Source organism: Nicrophorus vespilloides, unplaced genomic scaffold (genome assembly GCF_001412225.1).
Source record: "Nicrophorus vespilloides isolate i.1.1-1 unplaced genomic scaffold, Nicve_v1.0, whole genome shotgun sequence".
Lineage (NCBI taxonomy): Eukaryota > Metazoa > Arthropoda > Insecta > Coleoptera > Silphidae > Nicrophorus > Nicrophorus vespilloides.
This window is the reverse complement of record NW_017099837.1, coordinates 45,530-65,471: the sequence shown is the minus strand read 5'-3', so window position 1 is coordinate 65,471 and position 19,942 is coordinate 45,530. Positions and strand designations below refer to the sequence as shown.

General features: G+C 28.8%; 1 protein-coding gene across 3 annotated transcripts in view; it reads left to right on the top strand.

Moving 5' to 3' along the window:
* Nucleotides 1-19,534, top strand: part of LOC108565756 (alpha-catulin) — a 36,220-nt gene extending 16,686 nt beyond the window's left edge. For 2 of the 3 annotated variants that reach the window (XM_017925356.1, XM_017925358.1), the window contains exons 2-13: nucleotides 10,962-11,145; nucleotides 12,074-12,234; nucleotides 12,391-12,600; nucleotides 15,039-15,276; nucleotides 15,558-15,727; nucleotides 15,786-16,034; nucleotides 16,086-16,364; nucleotides 16,429-16,581; nucleotides 16,858-17,034; nucleotides 17,090-17,296; nucleotides 17,367-17,506; nucleotides 17,962-18,048. In XM_017925356.1, the coding sequence (XP_017780845.1) occupies nucleotides 10,962-11,145; nucleotides 12,074-12,234; nucleotides 12,391-12,600; nucleotides 15,039-15,276; nucleotides 15,558-15,727; nucleotides 15,786-16,034; nucleotides 16,086-16,364; nucleotides 16,429-16,581; nucleotides 16,858-17,034; nucleotides 17,090-17,296; nucleotides 17,367-17,506; nucleotides 17,962-17,971 (2,178 nt within the window). In that variant the 3' untranslated portion in view covers nucleotides 17,972-18,048. Of the gene's footprint in view, nucleotides 1-10,961; nucleotides 11,146-12,073; nucleotides 12,235-12,390; nucleotides 12,601-15,038; nucleotides 15,277-15,557; nucleotides 15,728-15,785; nucleotides 16,035-16,085; nucleotides 16,365-16,428; nucleotides 16,582-16,857; nucleotides 17,035-17,089; nucleotides 17,297-17,366; nucleotides 17,507-17,961 lie in introns of all 3 variants that reach the window. The other variant, XM_017925357.1, reaches the window with a different exon arrangement.
* The last annotated feature ends 408 nt before the right edge of the window (nucleotides 19,535-19,942 follow it).

The following is a 19,942-nucleotide window of genomic DNA, read 5'->3' as shown; positions in this document are numbered from 1 at the left end:
GAAATTACCCATGTTATCTAGATTTTTCGATAATTTTGCATAATGGTCGGTAAAACCGGTTAAGCGTTTACCAGTAATGGAATGCCTACAATATTAGTAAAGTTCTATATGGACATTAGTGAATTATGAAATACTATAGGATTGAGTAAACTAATTAACAATGTCTGTATTTGATATCTTAACTGGCCATCGATCATAAAGTCCTTCAGTCGTGTGAATGTGCGTGGTCTTGAGGTTGCTACAGTAGTAAATCGTCTCCATTCTACTAGAGTGTATCTCTATATATATCTAGTTGACAAAAGCTTTTCCATCGCAAATCATTCGCGACATACGTGCTTAATTCAACAGATTATACAATGTTGTAAATATTTTACTTAAGTTAACTGTTTTATATGTGATTTGGATAATAATTAATTAGTATAATAATAATTTGTCAGTGATTGTAGATAAATTTAATTAAAAACTATTCTTATATTTTCTTACCAAAAAATTATTATATTAAAAAAATATGATTGTTTTGAAATTAATGAATACTTAATAAAACTAATATACTAATTAAATACAAATTAGTTTGTCTATTTTACTTTTTTTTATAACATTTCCAAAAGTCTATGAAATACTTGTAAAATATTGTTTGTTGAGGATGTCACTCGAGGACTAGAACGCAATTGTTTTTCGCTACATTTCTATTATTATATCAACTGCATATTTGTTGGCTCCGTAGATTTACGTTAATAAAAATAAGTGGTATTTGAAAGTGCATACTATTGTATAAAATAATACTACTTCCAATGATCACATTTTCATTTACAAAAAATGATAATCATTTTAGATTCATAACGAATATAAAAAGTAATTGGATACGACATTGATTACTTGTTATTTTATGGTGGTATTTTTTTTCTATCTTCAATATAATATGTTTCCTTCTTGTAGTACTATCGTATAAGAACAGGATCATGCAAATGACCCGGGTTTCGATTCAGAATTAATATTGAAAAATTAAAGAGAGTTTATGCAGAGTAACTGCTTTATCGCGATATCAGTCTGGCAAGCGGTGGTAGCAGGAGGATACCACCCCTCCGTCATCCCTCCAAATAGATTTTGTTGGCTTCGCTATCGCGACACCACGGCCACACCCACGCGTTTTGTTAAAACTCCTTTGCATCGCTAATAGTAGTCAAACTCCACCGCTAACATCAGCTCACGTTTTTCTCTATCTCTCTCCTACCTCTCGCTCTCTATCTGTCTGGTTCGCTCTTCTATTATGCAAAGTGGAAACTTCAAACTTCGACTTCCGAACGACTAACTGCGGCCATTAATTAAACCGATGCTCAGACCCAAAGTAAGACTTAACGCAAACTCTGATTAAAAATCCATGTTAAAAAAAAACAAGTTTGGATTCAATTAGTTTGCAAAACAATATTTTGCGTATTTTTTACTGAAAAATACGATGGTTGTTGTTGTATCACTTTGTTAATGTACACATCACCATACTTTAATCTTAATGTACCTTAACCAAACTGCGAATCCGCAGTATTCTCGTAGATATTTCAATGTTATGTTGACAAACCATTATGCTGTTTATTTTCAATAACTCGTTTATATTGTTAAAAATCATTTGAAAATGGTTATAAAGTTTTCTAGTTAATAAATATCGTTTAAATTTCAGTCGAAATAATGGTTCAAATAATTCGTCAATTCGAAGATTAATTTAAAAAAACATAAAACTGATTCAATTCTTTAAGTCACTTCTGAGTACTTGTTATGGGCATTTATTTGAAAATGTTGCAAAACAAAAATTAAACGTTCCGATTTACATCGAATTTTTGCTAAAAAATGTCTGCTTGTTTACAAGATCTAACTAACCCAAAAATATAAACCAACAACTATACATGATCACAATATTTGTACTATACAACGGCTTAACACTTCGCATTTCTTTGAAGTAATTTGAATATATTTTCAATTTTTGTGTATTATACTTTTTTCCAATTTTTGCGTTATTAAGTTGCATGCTTATAAACGGACCATTACATAACGAGTGTAAATACCATTTCAAATTTAAAATATTATATTTATGAAAAAAAAATCATGGTAGTGGTTCCCAGGATTCAGAATTTTGAGTTTAGTGGTCCGCGGGATTCATTTAGTGGTCCGTGACGTTAAAATGGTTCGCTGGAAAATATGGGCATAGTTCATCAACTGTTGAGTCTCTAAAGTTAGAACATTAATTAAATCTATAATTACTTATATTGAGAAATTGCAGATCTCATAATTTAACGTTATTCTATAAGTTCTTACTTGAATCTACACTTCGTCTACTCTGTTTCAATTATATCAACGGGTTCAATTCTTATGAATGGTTACATAAATTAAATCATTTTATATACAAATATTTCTAATAAAAAGTATAACTTTTATGGTAATTTGCAATATAAAGTTAGTATTAGTATTATCGCATAATGTGAATTATTATTATCCATTTTCGCTTAATGTGTTGTATCTTATAAGAAGAAATGAGAATATTTTTTATTGGATATATGAGTTGACTTTTAAGCATAAATTTAATATAAAAAGCTATTAAAATCAAGATCGATTTTATCGAGAATTTTCTACTTTTGTACTTATTATATTTTATATATTTGCTTTATTTGGATAATAGTAATTATTTTATTATAAGTGACTTGATCTTTATTATATTCATAATTCGACAGAGAACACTATTATGCATATTCAATTTTTTAATAATCATATTATATATTAAGGCGTTTGCTAACATTTTTGCTTGCATCAATTGTTAATAATGATGTTGTATATATATTTATTAAAGCATTTTTTTTTGTTGCATTGCTTAACGCATTTAAAAGTAAAATAAAACTGATTATTTTATGTAAAAATGTGCTTTAAAAAAGTATTCATATAAAAGCATTTCGAGATTTTAAAGTTTCTATTTTGGGTTATGCATGGAAGTGATGGTTCTGTATACTATAAAGTTTCGCGAAGGAAGTCTCTTAAATAGTAGGTTGTTGTTTTCATCTTACGTTGCTGGGAAATTTGTCTTAGTACGGCGCAACGCGATTCTATTTTCTTATTGCTTGATTCGCGAGTGCTCAAAGTTTTAGGTGGGATAAAAGGGAAAAGTTCGCCGCTGTTGTCTAAGCATTATGTGTGGGAGTTATAATTCGAAGCGGCGTTAATAAAGTTAGTACAGGCATATATTTTTATGTGCATGCAGCTATGCGTATTTTGTGCTTTGAAAGCTTATAAATCTCGCACGGGGATTAAACGTGTGAGTGCTCTACAATGTTTATTAGTTTAGCATTCAAAGGTCAGCTAATTTATTTACACGCCATGCAAGATTTGCATGTTCGCTCGCATTTAATGGTTACAACAGTTTTAGTGCAAAAGATACATTTTATCATCATAAATAATCTCGATATTTGTTTAATCCATTAAACATGAATGTAATAGTCATTTTAATTATCACTTTATCTTGAAACTAGAATTCTTATCATAATAATAATAATAAAAATCTTTATTAGTCACCAATTGTAACCAAAGGGCTATCGACCTAAGTCTTTCCGCCCAAGAATTCTTAATATATTATACACACACTGTTTACGGGAAATATATTTCAGACAATATTTGTTTGAATTTTTATTAGTCTAAAGAAGATTAATCAATCGAAACGTGTAGACCATCGATGACCAAAGTGCGGTACGCGTACCTCCGGGGGTACGGGAAGAGTTTGATGGGGGTACGGCCCAAAATCGAAAATATTCCAATATGTGGACACTAAATCGAAAATGTAAATCCCCCGCTTATACATTTTATTAGGAATAACAATAACAATTAATATTAGCCAAAAACATGGAAAATCTAGCAGGACCAATTTTATTTTTTAAATAAATTTTATTTTGTTTATTTTAATTTTCCGTGCTGAAAGACCATAGTAGCTCTTAAGTCAGAAGAATATATTTATGAAGAAGTATTAAAACGAAATAAAGCAATGATTATAGTAACAATCAACAAATAGAAAATATTTATATTAACGAGGGTGAACCACCTTCAATTTTGAAATCAAGGGAAACTCGCAAGTACGATAAAGAATATCTTAAATTTGGATTCTCATGGACTAGAGATGTAAAGAGATGTAATCCACTTAAATTATCCAACTTAAAGCGGCATTTTGAGACAAACCGCAAAGATAAACCAATTGATTTTTTTGAAAACAAACTTAATGATAGGAGATAGGGCAAAACAAACTTTTGACCGCGTTCCCCTCTGAAATAATACAGTTTATAGACGAATCATTGATATATATAATAATGTAAAACTGATGTTATTGTCTGATATTTCTAGAAGTCGTTATTATGCATTACAGGTGGATGAGTCCACTGATATTGCGAATTTTGCAAATCTTATAGGGTTTGTTTGATAAAAAAGATCAAGAAATTTATGACGACAGAATGTTATCAATAAATTTATGCAAGAGAACAAAATTGTAATAGATGTGTTGAAGAAATGGTAAGTAGTCATACTTAGCATCTTTTTCATACTTATGATGGTTAGCTATTTAGAAGGAAAATTATAAACCGATTAACAAATAACAAAGTATAATTTGGTGCAATTGTAATAAGAAAAATATTTCCTTTCATCATTTATTATTATGTATTCTTATTGGTATATACTTAGTAGATATATGGTTTTTTTTTATTTCAAATAAATTTTAATATCAATTGTAAGTAATTTACTTATTTTCACTGATTAATCATGAATCAAATGACGTGAAAAAATGTTAAATATCGTAAAAGGGGTCTAAAGTGTTATACAAAAGGGTTTACAATATAAATAAACATTGCAATAAAAATTATCAGTATAATTTTAATATTTAAGAAATCTTTAAAAAAAATATTATTAAATTTGATATTCTAAATTTACTAATATTAAATTAAAATTATATTTGATCTAAACGTCATATTTAATCAGAACATTTTGTTATATTATTAGTTCTATTCTTTACATTTTATTTAATAGTAAAGTCCAGCAAGAAATATTTCTTTTCAATGCAGACGTTGTATCAAAAAAATAAGATACAGAGATAATTCAGCCAATGGATTACAAGCAAACATTTATCTGCGAACGTAATAAATACAATTTATCTAGATGAAATTCCGATGCAGATGTATGTTTGGCATGGAATGCCTCTGGCATATATATGCAATATCCGTAATAATATTGCAACTTTAGCTTTAAAGAAAAGACCGAACATTTTTTACCACACAATTTATATTTACATAACGTTTTCTAATCTCACTTCTAGTATCGATTTTAGATTTTGTTCAAAGGTTTCACATAGTTGTTTTTCTATATTTAATCAATTTACTGGTAGAAAGGACACAAATGTAAATTTCCAATGTAGTTAAATAACTATCTACTATAATTATAACAATAAAGACAACAGTAATATGTAGTCAATGAGTACATTATTGAAATTTTTTTCATACTTTTCTGTATTTTTTTTTGTAATTATATAAAAATAGTAGTAAAAGTAAGTATATAAGCATTAATAATTATTAATAGCAAAGAAGAAAACATAAAATGTTTATAACATAATTATATTTAAGTTCAAAAGAAATCAAAAAACACTAGATATCTGATGTATCTACAGTTTACGTGGGTTCACGTATCTGTCAAATCTCGACCACCGAGTAAATTAAATTTCCTGGAAGATAAGTTCTTGTCCCTGACACTGGAGGGAAATAAATAAGTTTCCTTTCGTCGAAACGTTTTTTTTTCTCCTGATTGATTATTGTATTAAATGGGTTTATTTCATACCGTGAAATCTAATTTCTAGATTTTACTTTTTCTATTGAAAAGACATTGATTATTATTATAAAATTATGAAGGTTCTTCATTATTCGTAACATTACAACTTTGTTTTGTAGATTTTTATCAATTTAAAAATTATATGGTGTTATAGGCGCTTGCAACTGTCGTAGTATAATAACTCGACACTTCAAACGATAAAAGGATCGTTTGAACATTGTTTGGGATATCCGTTTGTAGTACCATTTTCAGTCCGGTCTCGGGTTTTTGAGCATCAAGACAAAAGCTAAAGGCTTTCATTCAAATGGTATAAAAATAAAACTGACGGGTTCTCTATGCATTACGTCTTTTGATAAAACATCAGGCCGATTTTTCATTTAGCTATCACTTGTATCCTAAAATCCAACATTTTTTTATTTTTAGATTAAAATGTTATTAGATCACACGGGTGGTCAACTTGTTTGTTTTTGAGATCGACGTTTCTGTTTGCGTTCAACCTGATTTATTAAAATGAAGTTAACTTTTTACCTGCATCATATTTGAAATAATGTTTAGATATTGAAATAACCATAATTTATTCTTATTATTCTTTAATGCCATCAATTCTTCTTCATCTAAAGTTTAGATTCTAAAGTCTCTTCTAAAAATTGTTCCGCATTATAGAAGTCGTATTCAGCACCCGAGTAAACCTTCGTTTTTTTCCACACCGTTCCCAAAAGGTTTGCTATCACTGATATAGACTCTAGTATCTAGATCATATTGATCACTCACATGTCAAGAAATCAGCCGGATCCTAGATGACTCACGCCACCACTGTCAAGTAGGTCTTGAAAATATACTCTAGGAGGATATTGTATAAGAATGCATTGGTGAGTAATTGTTTCAGCTTTGTATCTTACTTATACTATGGCTTTTTTCATTAAACTATAAATACACGAATATTATATATGACTAATGTTAGATATTTGCCGCCCGTGCTTTACTAACAATAATGCGCCAAGAAAATCCACGGATGGGGAGCACGGTGACCGGTGAAGTATTAAGTTTCAGAACTAGAAATTCAATAAACAAATATAAATATTAAATTGGAAGAATTTATAGAAATGTATACTAATGTACAGTATTCAGTCCCTCAGACTGTGCTATAGCAGCGCCTCGAAAATTGAAAAAAACTACTATTAACATAAACTTCGCCCTGAGACCAATGTTTTGACTTGGAAAATAAAATTTATATATCAAGGGCATCGCAAACCGAAAAGTTTTGGAACACCTGGTATTAAATTCTAAATTAAAAATATTTACATCCATTCTAATATATCACTGTTAACTTTGGATGCTTGCAGTAAATATTATTAAATGTATTTTCATTAAAGTGTGAGGTATTATGTTTTGTTTCATAATTTGTTAATATTGGGATAGAATGACTTAGGTCAATAGACTTACGGCCAGATTATTTTCTATTTATTTATATTTAGAGTTACTATATTTTTTTCCTTTTCAGGGTATTTACTTTGAATTTATATTATTTTGTTTACTTGTGGACCACTTTCAAAAATTTGCTTCTAAAAATCAATTAATTATTTATTAAAATCTATTGTTGCAAATGTATGCATTGTCCAGTAAATTCATATTAAACTAATACTTAACCATATATTAACAATTTATAAATTCACACAGCATAAAATATGTATTCTTTGTTCATTGAAAATATCAAAGTTTTCTGAGTATTGACGAACTTTGTATTTTAATGGCTATCTATAATAAATTTGGAATTGATATTATTGTCATAAATTATATATAATTTATTATGAAATTAGCGTATGTTTTATATTTCTGTCATAGTCTGGATATAAATCAAACAATATTTCGTAAGCGGAAAATAAATGTGATTGGGTGCTTCCAATAAATTCCATGGATTTTTTTTAAAATTTTTTATAGGAGGAATGATATATGAGCGTAACGAGATAAATGTGTTTCGAAATTAATTATTAAATGTAGGTCGTATCGAAATCGCACTGTGTGTTGTCTCTACTCACACCTATCCCTAACGAAATGTGAAAATAATAGTCATGATAAATTCTGCGCCTCGTTCGTCCCATACAGCCGGACCCTCTTTTCAGGACCATTCAGAAAATCCGTGTCAATCAATAACATAGTAAAATACAACAAAAGATTGAATCACAATGTTTTTCAATTAAACGTTATCGCCACAATTATCGAGAAATTACTATACAACATCGGCTAAATTCATTGAATGTTAGGTATTTAAAATATTCTATTAATATTATGCATAACACAAATTCTGTGTTTGCATATTTTAAGCATATATTTATATATAATAAACTATATTATAGAAAATAAAGCTTCTTAAAAATGTATAGTGAATGTGTTATTTGCTCTATATGAAGATTTGCAGATATATGTTGAAATTCACATAGCCTAAGGTTGAAAAGACGAAAGTGCATAGCGCAGATCGATTTGATACGTAGTTGATGCGTTTGTTTCGTTCTTTTTTTATATTATGAGTCAACTTTATAAAGCTTTTTTTGCACAGATACGTGAGAACTGTAACTAACCTTCTTTTTAGAAAACACTGTTCCAAAGTATATAGGTTAATGACAAGTCTCTACATAATAACATTTTTATATAAATTTAAATTAATATATTATAACAAAGTAACTTTATCACATGTTCTATTAGTCAGAAATATATTTTAATAAATTTCACTACATTTATTTCGTTTTTTTATATATTTATTTAATTAAATACGTTATAAAATAAAATCGACTTGGATCGTGTTATGAATTTAAACTATTATGAGAGCTGCGAGAAAATATTATAAAGAACATGACATTCCTTAATTATTTTGAGTTCATGGTCCATTTCTCTTCATACAGCCAGGTAGTTTCAATATATACATCTGATGACGCCATCATCTATTATCGAGATGTGTCCTTATTTCTCCATTGTCTTTCACTCAGGTTTAAAAATCCATTTTTATTTTCATTTCATCTTTATAATATATAATGATTAAGATTTTCAATAAAATATAATTTGCAATATCATACTTAGTTATGTAAAAACCCCACAATTATTCTTTAATGCAAAACTAAATTACATAATTTATAAATATTAGGATACATAGAAACGTCTATTTAGTAAATTAGACAAAAAATTACGTAAAAATTAATTGACTTCTAAGTTATATATTATCTGAGTACATAAAAGTAGGATAAATTTAAGATTTGAAGCCCGTTACATAGTAATTTAATTGTTTAGAACAATGTTTCTAAATAAATATTTATAATTCATTGCAACAAATCTATTTGCAAATAAATAGAATTTAGAGACATATTTCTATATGTTTATATTGAGTTCAACTTTACTCGCTATTTGCACATCTGTAGATTCACCAGATGAGGTGGATTTGTCGAACCAAATATAATCTAAATGATTTGTATAATTTGGAATTATTGATAATACAATATATAATACTATCTATGCTTGCATATTAATTTATAATGTAATAAATATATTTAGAAATATTAATAATATTCGTCTGAATATTGAAGACGATTTTAATTAATTGAAAAAGCAATTTAAGAATATTTATTTAAAATTGAAAAACTGTGTATTATTCCAATAATTTAATGTCAATTTTTATTTGCTGACATTAGGATATTGATATTATAGATTTATATTTATAGATCCAAGTGCTCGAAATGCTTTAATTTTTTTTTGTTGTCAAGCCGTTGTCCATAACGTTGACCGCCAACGGATTCATATGGTAATCAAGGCTATTCATGTATTTTTTGGATAAATCTTTTCCAACCTCTTCCACTGTTTTTATTCCAAAGCTCTGGTGCACAATGGGATACCGTATGTTCAAACTGGTTTTAATATGATTTTGTACACCAGCAATTTGTTCTTTAAAGTCAGCTACGAATTTACGCTCAGCAACTAATACAACTTTCTAAATTTTATTTCTTGTTGTTCACGCTTTGACTGAATATGGTCTTTCCAAGTCAGTCTTGTGTCTAGGTGTCTCATTTTAAAGTGAAGGCGCATTGGTATAACAATACATTTTCTGAACCATATCTCGAGCAGGTTAAGCTCCTCTTGAAGTTGCTGAGATGCAAATATGAGGCTATCGTCTGAATTGCGGTGTCGTCTACAAATGTTCCAATGTTTGTTTTGTTTGTTGTTGGTATATCTGCAGTATATAGGAGATATAAAATTGGGCCAAATCACTACCTTGTCGAACGTCCTATTCGATGGTACTCAGCTTAGTTTGTTTCCTTTCGATCATTTAGGTAGGATTTCAGCACCAAAATATGTGGAAGTTTCATTTTTAACTTGTAGAGCAAATGTGTATGCCAAACTTTGTCGAAAGCCTGTGACACCTCAAGAAATACATCTGTATCTTTTCTCTTCCAGTTATTGGCCGGTAGCATCAATTAATCGATTAATTTATTTTATCGTACTATGTTCTTTTAGTAATCCAAACTGGTGATCCAGTATGAGTTCCTCTTCGTAGATTATATGTTGTAGAGTCTTTAAAAATAGTTTTTCAAATACTTATTGGTCTGTAGTATTCATTTTGTGTAATAACAATTATTATAAATTGTATTTGTATTTATATTATAAGAAATGTATAAAAAATAAAGTATGCATTTTTGCACATTATAAATAAAAAAATGTTTTTTCAAACTCGGGAACAGTAATTATCATGTAATTACAAAAATGTAAGACAAATATTCTTATTTCAACTAAACGATATCTACTAAAAATTTAAAACATTAGATATTGTTATTAAAAATTAAAAGATTAATATCATACATATATATAACGATTTCTTCTCAAAGAACGAAATATATATAATATAACAATTATATAATAAATTTACTATCTTACGATATTAAGTTTGTCAAATAATATATAACTTTAGTTAGAAATTTTGGATTTTCACCAGTGCGTAATACGTACCGTGAATTAATTGTATTTATCATTGTATATTGCAGTAATTGAACTAACTTTTATTATTGATTTACAGAAATATTAATAAAAATATCTATAATATTTATAGATTATGATAAGAAATGATATTATAAATATATTTATTGTTTTAGATCTCATCATTAGTCGAAACGCATGGTTCAGCGGGTGCTTTGCGTTCATCGGCAGTTGCTCGTGTGGGACAAGCAGTGAACGTGGCCGTCGATAGATTCGTGACAGTTGGTGAAACAATTGCCGATGATTATGTGGAAGTTCGCCAAGGAATGTACGAAGCTTGCAAAGAGGCACGTCAAGCTGGTTCGTGTGAATTTATCGATACATCCCTTTTCCCCATCCCACCAAAATCATTAAATTCCACATTTGTCACATATATAATGTATAATAGATACAACAAATGGACAACATCATTTATAATTAAGAATATTTTGTTAACATCATATTTGTAACTATTATTATTATTAACATTGAGATAAATAATTGCTTTACAAAAAACTAACTTTTTACAAATTGTATGTATGTCTAAATTCTTTAATTTCATTAATAAAAAATGTTATGATAGTTTACCAAATGTACTTGATGTAGATTTTATATTTTAAAAAGATATTTACATTATTGAAATTTTTAAATTATATTTTAGAAATTTCAATATATTAATGCATACAGTATTCATTATTTTTCTATAAAAACTATTTGAAGAAATGTTTTCATATACCTATGAAATTTACAATATAGTACACAAAAAAGAACTAAATTTTAATAATATTTACAATAATATCAATTCGACAATAATCTAATGTTTTGTAAAGTAAAGCAGTTAAAAACATCTAGTTTCGCCAAGATATTTTTTTACATATAACCATTTGATTAATGTCACGCATTTAATATTTTAATATGTTTACAAATAATAAAGTTTGCAGATTGTTGCGAGATATAAAACGAATATAAAATCTAATTAGAACTTTTATCTATCTCACAAATTTTAAATAATGAATTGGATTTGTGATAATTAATTGGATAAAAGCAAAAGTAATTAATTAATATTTGTATTATTGAGATTTTAGAAATATCAATATATTTTATCTCATCCCATGAATTGATGAATTGACTTACGAAAATATGTTAGTATTTTATAAGAAATATTTAAAAATAAATGTGATTGATGATTTATTATATTTACCTGATTTAAGATTTATTTATGTGAGAAAGAAAACCTTATATTTTTCAGGAAGTGCAATTGAAAGGATATGCGAAGAAGTGGAAGAAGATGTTATTTCGGATAGAACAACGCTGGTCCGTGCAGCCAGGTGTCTCCTAAGCGCAATTACCAGAGTATTGCTTTTAGCCGATATTGTTGTTGTCAAACAATTGCTGCTTGCCAAAGACAAGGTGATTTTACGATTCTAAATAGATTTTTTTTTCTGATAGAAAACAAGGTACATAATTAAAGTTATCAGTTTAGTGCACTATTATTTCAAGTAATAAATTTCAATGTTTAATGAGACAGCTTAATTGATAACATATGCTTTTGAATGTGCTTTTCAGGTGCAGCGCAGCTTAGACAAATTGGAATCGGTTAACAATTTCACAGAATTCGTGAAAGCATTTAGTCAGTTTGGTTCTGAGATGGTAGAACTCGCACATCTGACTGGTGACAGACAAAACGATCTGAAGGATGAAAGACGCAGGGCACAGATGGCAGCCGCCAGGCAGGTTCTCGAAAGATCCACTATGATGTTGCTCACTTCTAGTAAGGTAAGAGATACGTCATATTTATAGTTAATTAAACCAATGAAACTACAATATACATTTGACATGCGCAAAAAAATACATTGCATTTACTTTTATTCAGTATAATATTTATCGTTAATTACATTTTAACAAATCAATAAAACGCATTATATAAATAATATTAATTTAAGGGCAGAAAGACCTATGGTCAATAGCCCTTTGCAATAGTTGGTTTTTAATTTATTGTTGCAATAAATATTATTATTTATTAATTTAAATATTATACTAATAATATTATTAATAATAATTACATTTGAATGAGAATTTATTTTGTTATAAAATTCGTAAAGGAATAGCTGTATATAATATATAATAGCTGTATTTTGTATGTTTTCCGTAATAATAATTTTCCTAACAATTCTTCTTAATGTAATTATAATCTATTTAATGTCAGTTAATTGCAAAAAATAAAACAATTATATATAAAATAATTAATTAATTAATCTATATGCTATGAGTATATTCACTTTGGTTTTTGTGTTGTAGGAAAATTCATCATGTTTTCCGTAATAAGAATTTTCCTAACAATTCTTCTTAATGTGATTATAATCTATTTAATGTCAGTTACTTGCAAAAAATAAAACAATTCTATATAAAATAATTAATTAATTAATCTATATGCTATGAGTATATTCACTTTGGTTTTTGTGTTGTTTAACCCAGTGTTTCTCAACCCAAAACTTACTATATTTTTTTGAAATGCATAGAAATGTTTGTTATAATTTCAAAATCAATATATGAAAACAAAAATTATTGTAACAATAAATTACTAAAATATAAACTCAATGCAATAATATAACAACAAAAAGGCACAAAAATTTGATCAATATATGATGATATTGCTATTTTTTCTTTCTTCAAAAAATAAAACACGGGACCTGTTTTACGCGTAACGTGCTTTTGTTACGAAGAGTTGAAATGCTTTCAAGTTCCTGGAGTTATTTTTCACATACTTTAGCATTGCAACGCACTTAAAATCTAACTAATGATTACAATATAGGTTACATGTTGGTAGATATCGAGCAAAAAACATATATTTATATCTTTTGATGATAATATTGAGAGGACTAAAATGTATCCCAAATTATTGCGCGTTAAAAATATGATAAATATTTTGTGGAGCGACTGAGATAGAATCAAAACCAGTAGATAATATTAGTATATAAATTAAATGACACAACATTCCATATCTATTAGAAAATTTGATATAAGTGCCAACAGTGTTTCTTAAATAAACTTTATTTTACAATATCTAAGATTCAAGACTTTAATAACCAATAGTAAACATATTTTTTGTATAACGGTTTCATGATTTTGTTTTCTTTTTGTTTTTAGTACTAATGCATATGAGAAACATAATTAAAATGTGAACCTTTGTATAATCTTGGTTTATTAATAAGTTTGGGCAGTATTGAAGTATAATTGATTATCGATTTCAGTTCTGTACCAGGTAAACATTTTAGTCTGATTGCTTTTATTCTATAGATGGCACTATAATATATACTTTCTTTATTTCAACAATATATCTGCTATCTTATATAAAAAAAAATAAGCATCAGTTGTTATTAAAAGGAGGGCAATAGTAAGCATAAACTTACTTTTGTAATTCACTTGATTGATTTTAATATAATAATTCTTGCTCGATTGATATCATCTTCACTCTCCGAATAAATACCTTTTAACATTTTCATCTTCTTTAAAAAATCTGTAATTTTGATTTGTTGATCCTTACAAGGTTACAATTATGCAACTCTCTTTTGAATTTTCGATTTCTATTATTAGAAAGATCTGGTTCAAGAAAATTGATTCTAATTTTTTAGCTGAATTTAGGGTTTCCCTTATTTTATTTTTCATAAGTTTATTAACTTCACTGTTTTCATCACTGAATCGACTTAATCAGGGGCTCAAAATCAGAATTCACTACGTTCTTACTGTTTTAATTTATGATAATGTGAAATTTCATAGTTTATAGTTACTTATTTTCTGACTGAAGAAGATGAACCGATAATTTTCTTTGTTTTTTTGTATCATGGATTTACGGTGACTTGGAAGGGCTGATAAAGAAAATTAATGTTAATTATCATTTATTACAAAGCAAGCATGTTTATATTTTAATATTATAAATCTATATTACATTATAAATAATTCTCAATTATTTTCTCTAAGTTCCACAGAAACATAAACGTCCAAATACTATAAAATCCAGTCTCGAGTGTGCTATGAAACATATATACATTATGTTGTGGTCTTTTATAGATGGCTTAGACTTACAGCATTAAAGTCGCAACGTATTTGGTATACTGCATCGCATCTCTCTTCAAAAGGCTTAAATACGCTTTATGTTATATTGCAATTTATCTCGTATAGCCTCAAAATAAGTTTGCGTTTATTTTTATTTTCAGACAACATTAAGGCATCCCGAGAGTACCACAGCTAGAGAAAACAGAGATACAGTGTTTTGCCAGATGCGTAGAGCCATGGATCTAATACATTTCGTCGTCAAGGATGGCGTGTTAAATACCGCAGAGTCTTCTGTTCCGATGAGCCAAAAAGAGATGGATTCTGATACGGAACGAGGCACGCTCTATTCTTGCATGCGAACTCTTCAACATATGTTAGAAATGAGTCGTGTTACATTGGGTATGTTTAAAATCTTGTTAGAGTAGATAAATTCTATCACAAACTACGCATCTCCCATTTGAAATATATTTATTATTATATAAATAATTGTCAAGTTTAATTTATAATAATATAAATAATAATATTATATAATATCATCATTTTATACAGGTAAGTCAGTAAGTAATAATAGATATATATAATATATCCTAAGATAAAATATTTATACATTGGTACTATCCCATCCTGGATGATGTGAATAAGTATTTAATGAGGTAATTAAAACTTTGTTATTTAATTAGATGGTTCGTGCCACGAAACCCTGTCCGGTGCTTTGGATGCGGTGCTGGAACGGACTCAAGATTTTACAGATAGTGCATATACCAGTCATGAACATCGGCAAGCAATTCTGGATTGCAGTGATCGCATCCGAGGGGAATTAGATCATTTACTGGGATTATATGCGAATATAGTAATAATTTATAAACATCATATTTTCATAATAATAAAACCATCTTCATTTTATCTAGATGGGTTACGATGGCGATGGGGGTTGTCCTGAATTGGAATCATGTATCTCGGCCGTCTTGAATGCCGCCAAAGAGTTATCCAAAAATCTTGCTTCTGCTGCATTGCAGCAAGCCCAAGAACTTCCGACGGTTACTAAACAGGGACAAGATCTGGTCTCGTCTATGCGAGAGCAAGCACTTTTAGATCAGCCAGATCACTTACATCATTCCTCTATGGCCTTCCATGACTCAATCGATCATATTTTAGAAGTATTTTTTGTAACATAACTGAAAACATCGTTTAAACGATTTGAATTCTAGGTGTGTAAATTGCTAAGACATGTAGCGGCTTCTGAGAGTCTTCAAGTATCCGCGAGGTTCATCGAAATCAATTTACGTGTCTACGGTCCACAAGTTATTACTGCTGCAAAAACTGTCGTCGGCTATCCTGGAAGTAAAATCGCCCAAGAAAATTTAGAGGTCTTCACCGATATGTATCAGTGGCTAGTCTCTGATGTAACTACGATAGTTAAAGATGTCTTGGATGGGACCATAGTGAAACCAGAAAAACAGGTTTATATGTCATTACCGAGACCTGGGGTACATATATCAACATGTTTGTTTAATACATTTAGTATTAGTAAATGTCTTGTTACTTTCTTAGAAACATGGTACAACTACAAAACCATTGAAGGCTGTGCGATTGGATTCTGAAGAACAAGCGAAAATTGCTAAGTCTGGCCTTGAAATGAAATTAGCGACTAGCGAAATGGATGCAGAAACTGACAAGTGGCAGGAGAGCACTGCCCAAATGGAGGTAATATTATTTGCAAAACATATTTAATCATCGCAGGTTTCGTTCAGTTTTTTTGTTTTCTATTATGTATTTTTGCATCAAGAGTAAAAACAAGGAGTATTGATCGTTATTTTTTCATGTTTTTCTGAGTTATAGGTCTCTTGTTTTATAGAATGATTGATATGTCAATAATTCTTTAATATTTAAATAATAATTTAAATCATTAAAATTTCAAAGTTCGAAATATTTCATAATAACTATTTTCTCTAGATAATCATAATTTATTTGTTATTATAGGAAAATAATGATATTGTAAAAAGAGCCAAGAATATGTCTTCTATGGCATTCTCCATGTATCAATTTACAAAAGGAGAAGGCGAACTAAAAACTACTCAGGATTTATTTACTCAAGCGGAGTATTTCGCGGAGGAGGCTAACAGACTATACAAAGTTATAAGACAATTTAGCTACCAGGTTGAAGTTATTAAATTATGTTCCAGTTATCGTGAATAATTATTATGTATTATAGGTGCCTGGTGGTAACAATAAGAAAGAATTACTGGAACATTTAGACAAAGTACCGACGTTCGTTCAACGATTGCAATTTAGTGTTAAGGATCATACCGTCGGAAAAGCTGCCACTTTCACCAAAGTCGACAACGTCATACAAGAGACTAAAAACTTGATGAATGTAATCTCCAAAGTTGTCACCACCTGTTTCGAGTGCGCCACGAAGGTAAGTACATTCTCATGTAAAGTGTTAGTTTATCATTTCAACTTTTATCGAATACGCATTTTAAAATTAGTATGGTATACCGATGCCGCAAAGGGTGCGTTTTCCGTGCACCACATTAGATGGCATTCAGCATCCACTTCAAATAAGCCCGCAAGCTTTACAAAGGATCACATCTTGTACAGATTATATCACAATACCTAGGAGATTTCGGTGATTTTTTATATTTGGTTATTTGCAGAGTTTGCTAATCAATTTCTTTGTATTTATTAAATTCTATTTATGTTTTGAAATAATACACTAACATATCATTTAGGAGTGTATAACGTATGCCCTTTAGTTATGGCAGTAAGGCTTTAATGTTAAGAAACTTATTTGTGTGTATATTTATACTAACTTACATGATCCGAGTAAGGATTACTTGTATCATGGCTAACTTATAGAAGTAAAGACTGAAATATTTATATAATGAAAGAAAAGTGTATATTCTTCATTTTCTCAAACTCAAGCTCATACCTTTAATATTTGTATGTTAGTGGCAATTCGTAACCGTTAAAATTTATTAATAACAAAAGTCTTTAATTACATGTATGTGCGTGCAATATTAACTAACAATAAAATATTTAATACAAGATATTGAATAATAATACGTTTTCATTTGATTTTAGTACAAGTTAGAATTCAACAGCGGCTGTGGTGGAAGCGGAAGAGGCGTAGGAAGCGGCGGTGAAGCGTCGAGCGGAAGTGGCGGAATGGGTGATATCAAGGGCGGCGGGGCGACAGGCTCGGACCAGAGCTTATGACAAATGGGGATGTCCCGGCGCAACAAGGGAGACTCGCGCAGGACCCGAGTCTCCTTCCTGTTGTTCTAGGACCGCAAAATGATAACGGCCAAAGATACAAAAGCAAATACGGATTGTACATACAAAATCGACGCTTCCCATATATTTTGTTACGCAATATGAAAGTTTCAGGAAGTGTGGCGCAACTATTCAGATCTTTCTTACTACATTCTCTCTGACTTTTATTTCATTCTATTTTCTATTTGTAACGTTTAAAATTGTAAACCTCAGTATATTGGTTGTTGTACAAGCATTACCGTATATATTTATAAAGCTGATACGTACTCAAATATTTTATAATTACTACGAATTACATGGAAAGTAATGGAGAATATGCCGAATTAATTAGCGTAGAATCTAAATTAGTTAAATATTCACTATGAAGCAGAGTTAACCACTTTGTTGTTCTTTTAATATTAATAATATTCATAATAATTGTTAAACATGTTGTTACAATAATATATAAGAGCCTTATTGACCTAAAATCGACCTGAAACACCATTGCAAATTCTAATTAAATATATGTAACGTGATGTATAATATACATAAGCTAGTAGGCGATATGGAGCATATTTACTTAATATACGGTCTTTCCTGTACAAAAATCATTAACTTACAGAAAAAGAAAAGTTATGCACATTAATTATATTCTTTTGATTTTACTTGTAATTTTAAAATGCAACAAATAAGTTGAGTATAATTTATTGGGATTCAGTTACAGTTAAAAAAAAATGATAAATCAACCTACTTCTCTTATCTGAACCAAATGTATCCAAAGATAAAGGAGAGATGCGACTGAAAGAAAAGAATGAATTATATTGTAATATAAAAAGTGCGCAGCATATACATATACACACTAATTTATATAATGCAAATTTACTGTTACTACAATAGGACCACATTAATAATTGAACAGTAAGTACAAATAATTTATAGCATAACGGTGTGCTAATGTGAGAAAACCAGAAAAAGAGCCTGTTGATTTTGTTCTTTGTAAACGTGGAATAATCTGTTTAGGCCCATATAAAAAATGTAATGGCTTACTAACATTGTAACTATAAGTGAATGAATAATCGGTGTTGGTAGCGCGATTGGGTATGTTGATAGAAAGTAGTTGGAAAGAAAACATCTCTTCGAAATGAAAATAATGAATATTATAGAGAACATATTTTTCTAAGATTTATTCTAGCTAAAAAAAAGCAGAGCAATTTTTTCTGGAGGGACTGCGAACTCTAACTATGTTTTTATCAATATAACCAATTTTTATTGGTGGTTATTTAAATATAAAGGTAAATAAAACAATCATAACTAATCTGACTGTAAGAATGAGTGTGTATTAAACAACAAAGTACTTGTATATATAGAAATATAAACGTACTCAAAGTTATCCAATCTTAAAGAGGATTTAATAAATAACAAATATTTATATATACTTATAAATTTTATATTTTTTGTACTAATAGAATATAGAAAAGTCTGTTCGTATTATTTTTATTTTCTTAATCAAGATTTGATCTCTCAATATATATATATTATAAAATTTTGATATTTGTCCATTGTACACATCTGCAGTAATTAATGCATTGGCGCTATATCAAATATTATAGTTTTGTTTTCAGAAGGGATTGTTTTGCTCTTATATCATTTGAATTATAATATATAAAAATAATAATAATAATGTTTCTTGCATCAGCCGTACAAAGAAAAAACATATAGAGAAATAAAAAGAACAAAATAAATATATATAATTTCAAAAAAGTCAACTGATACATAAATTGATAATTTATAAAATTAAATTGAAATCATC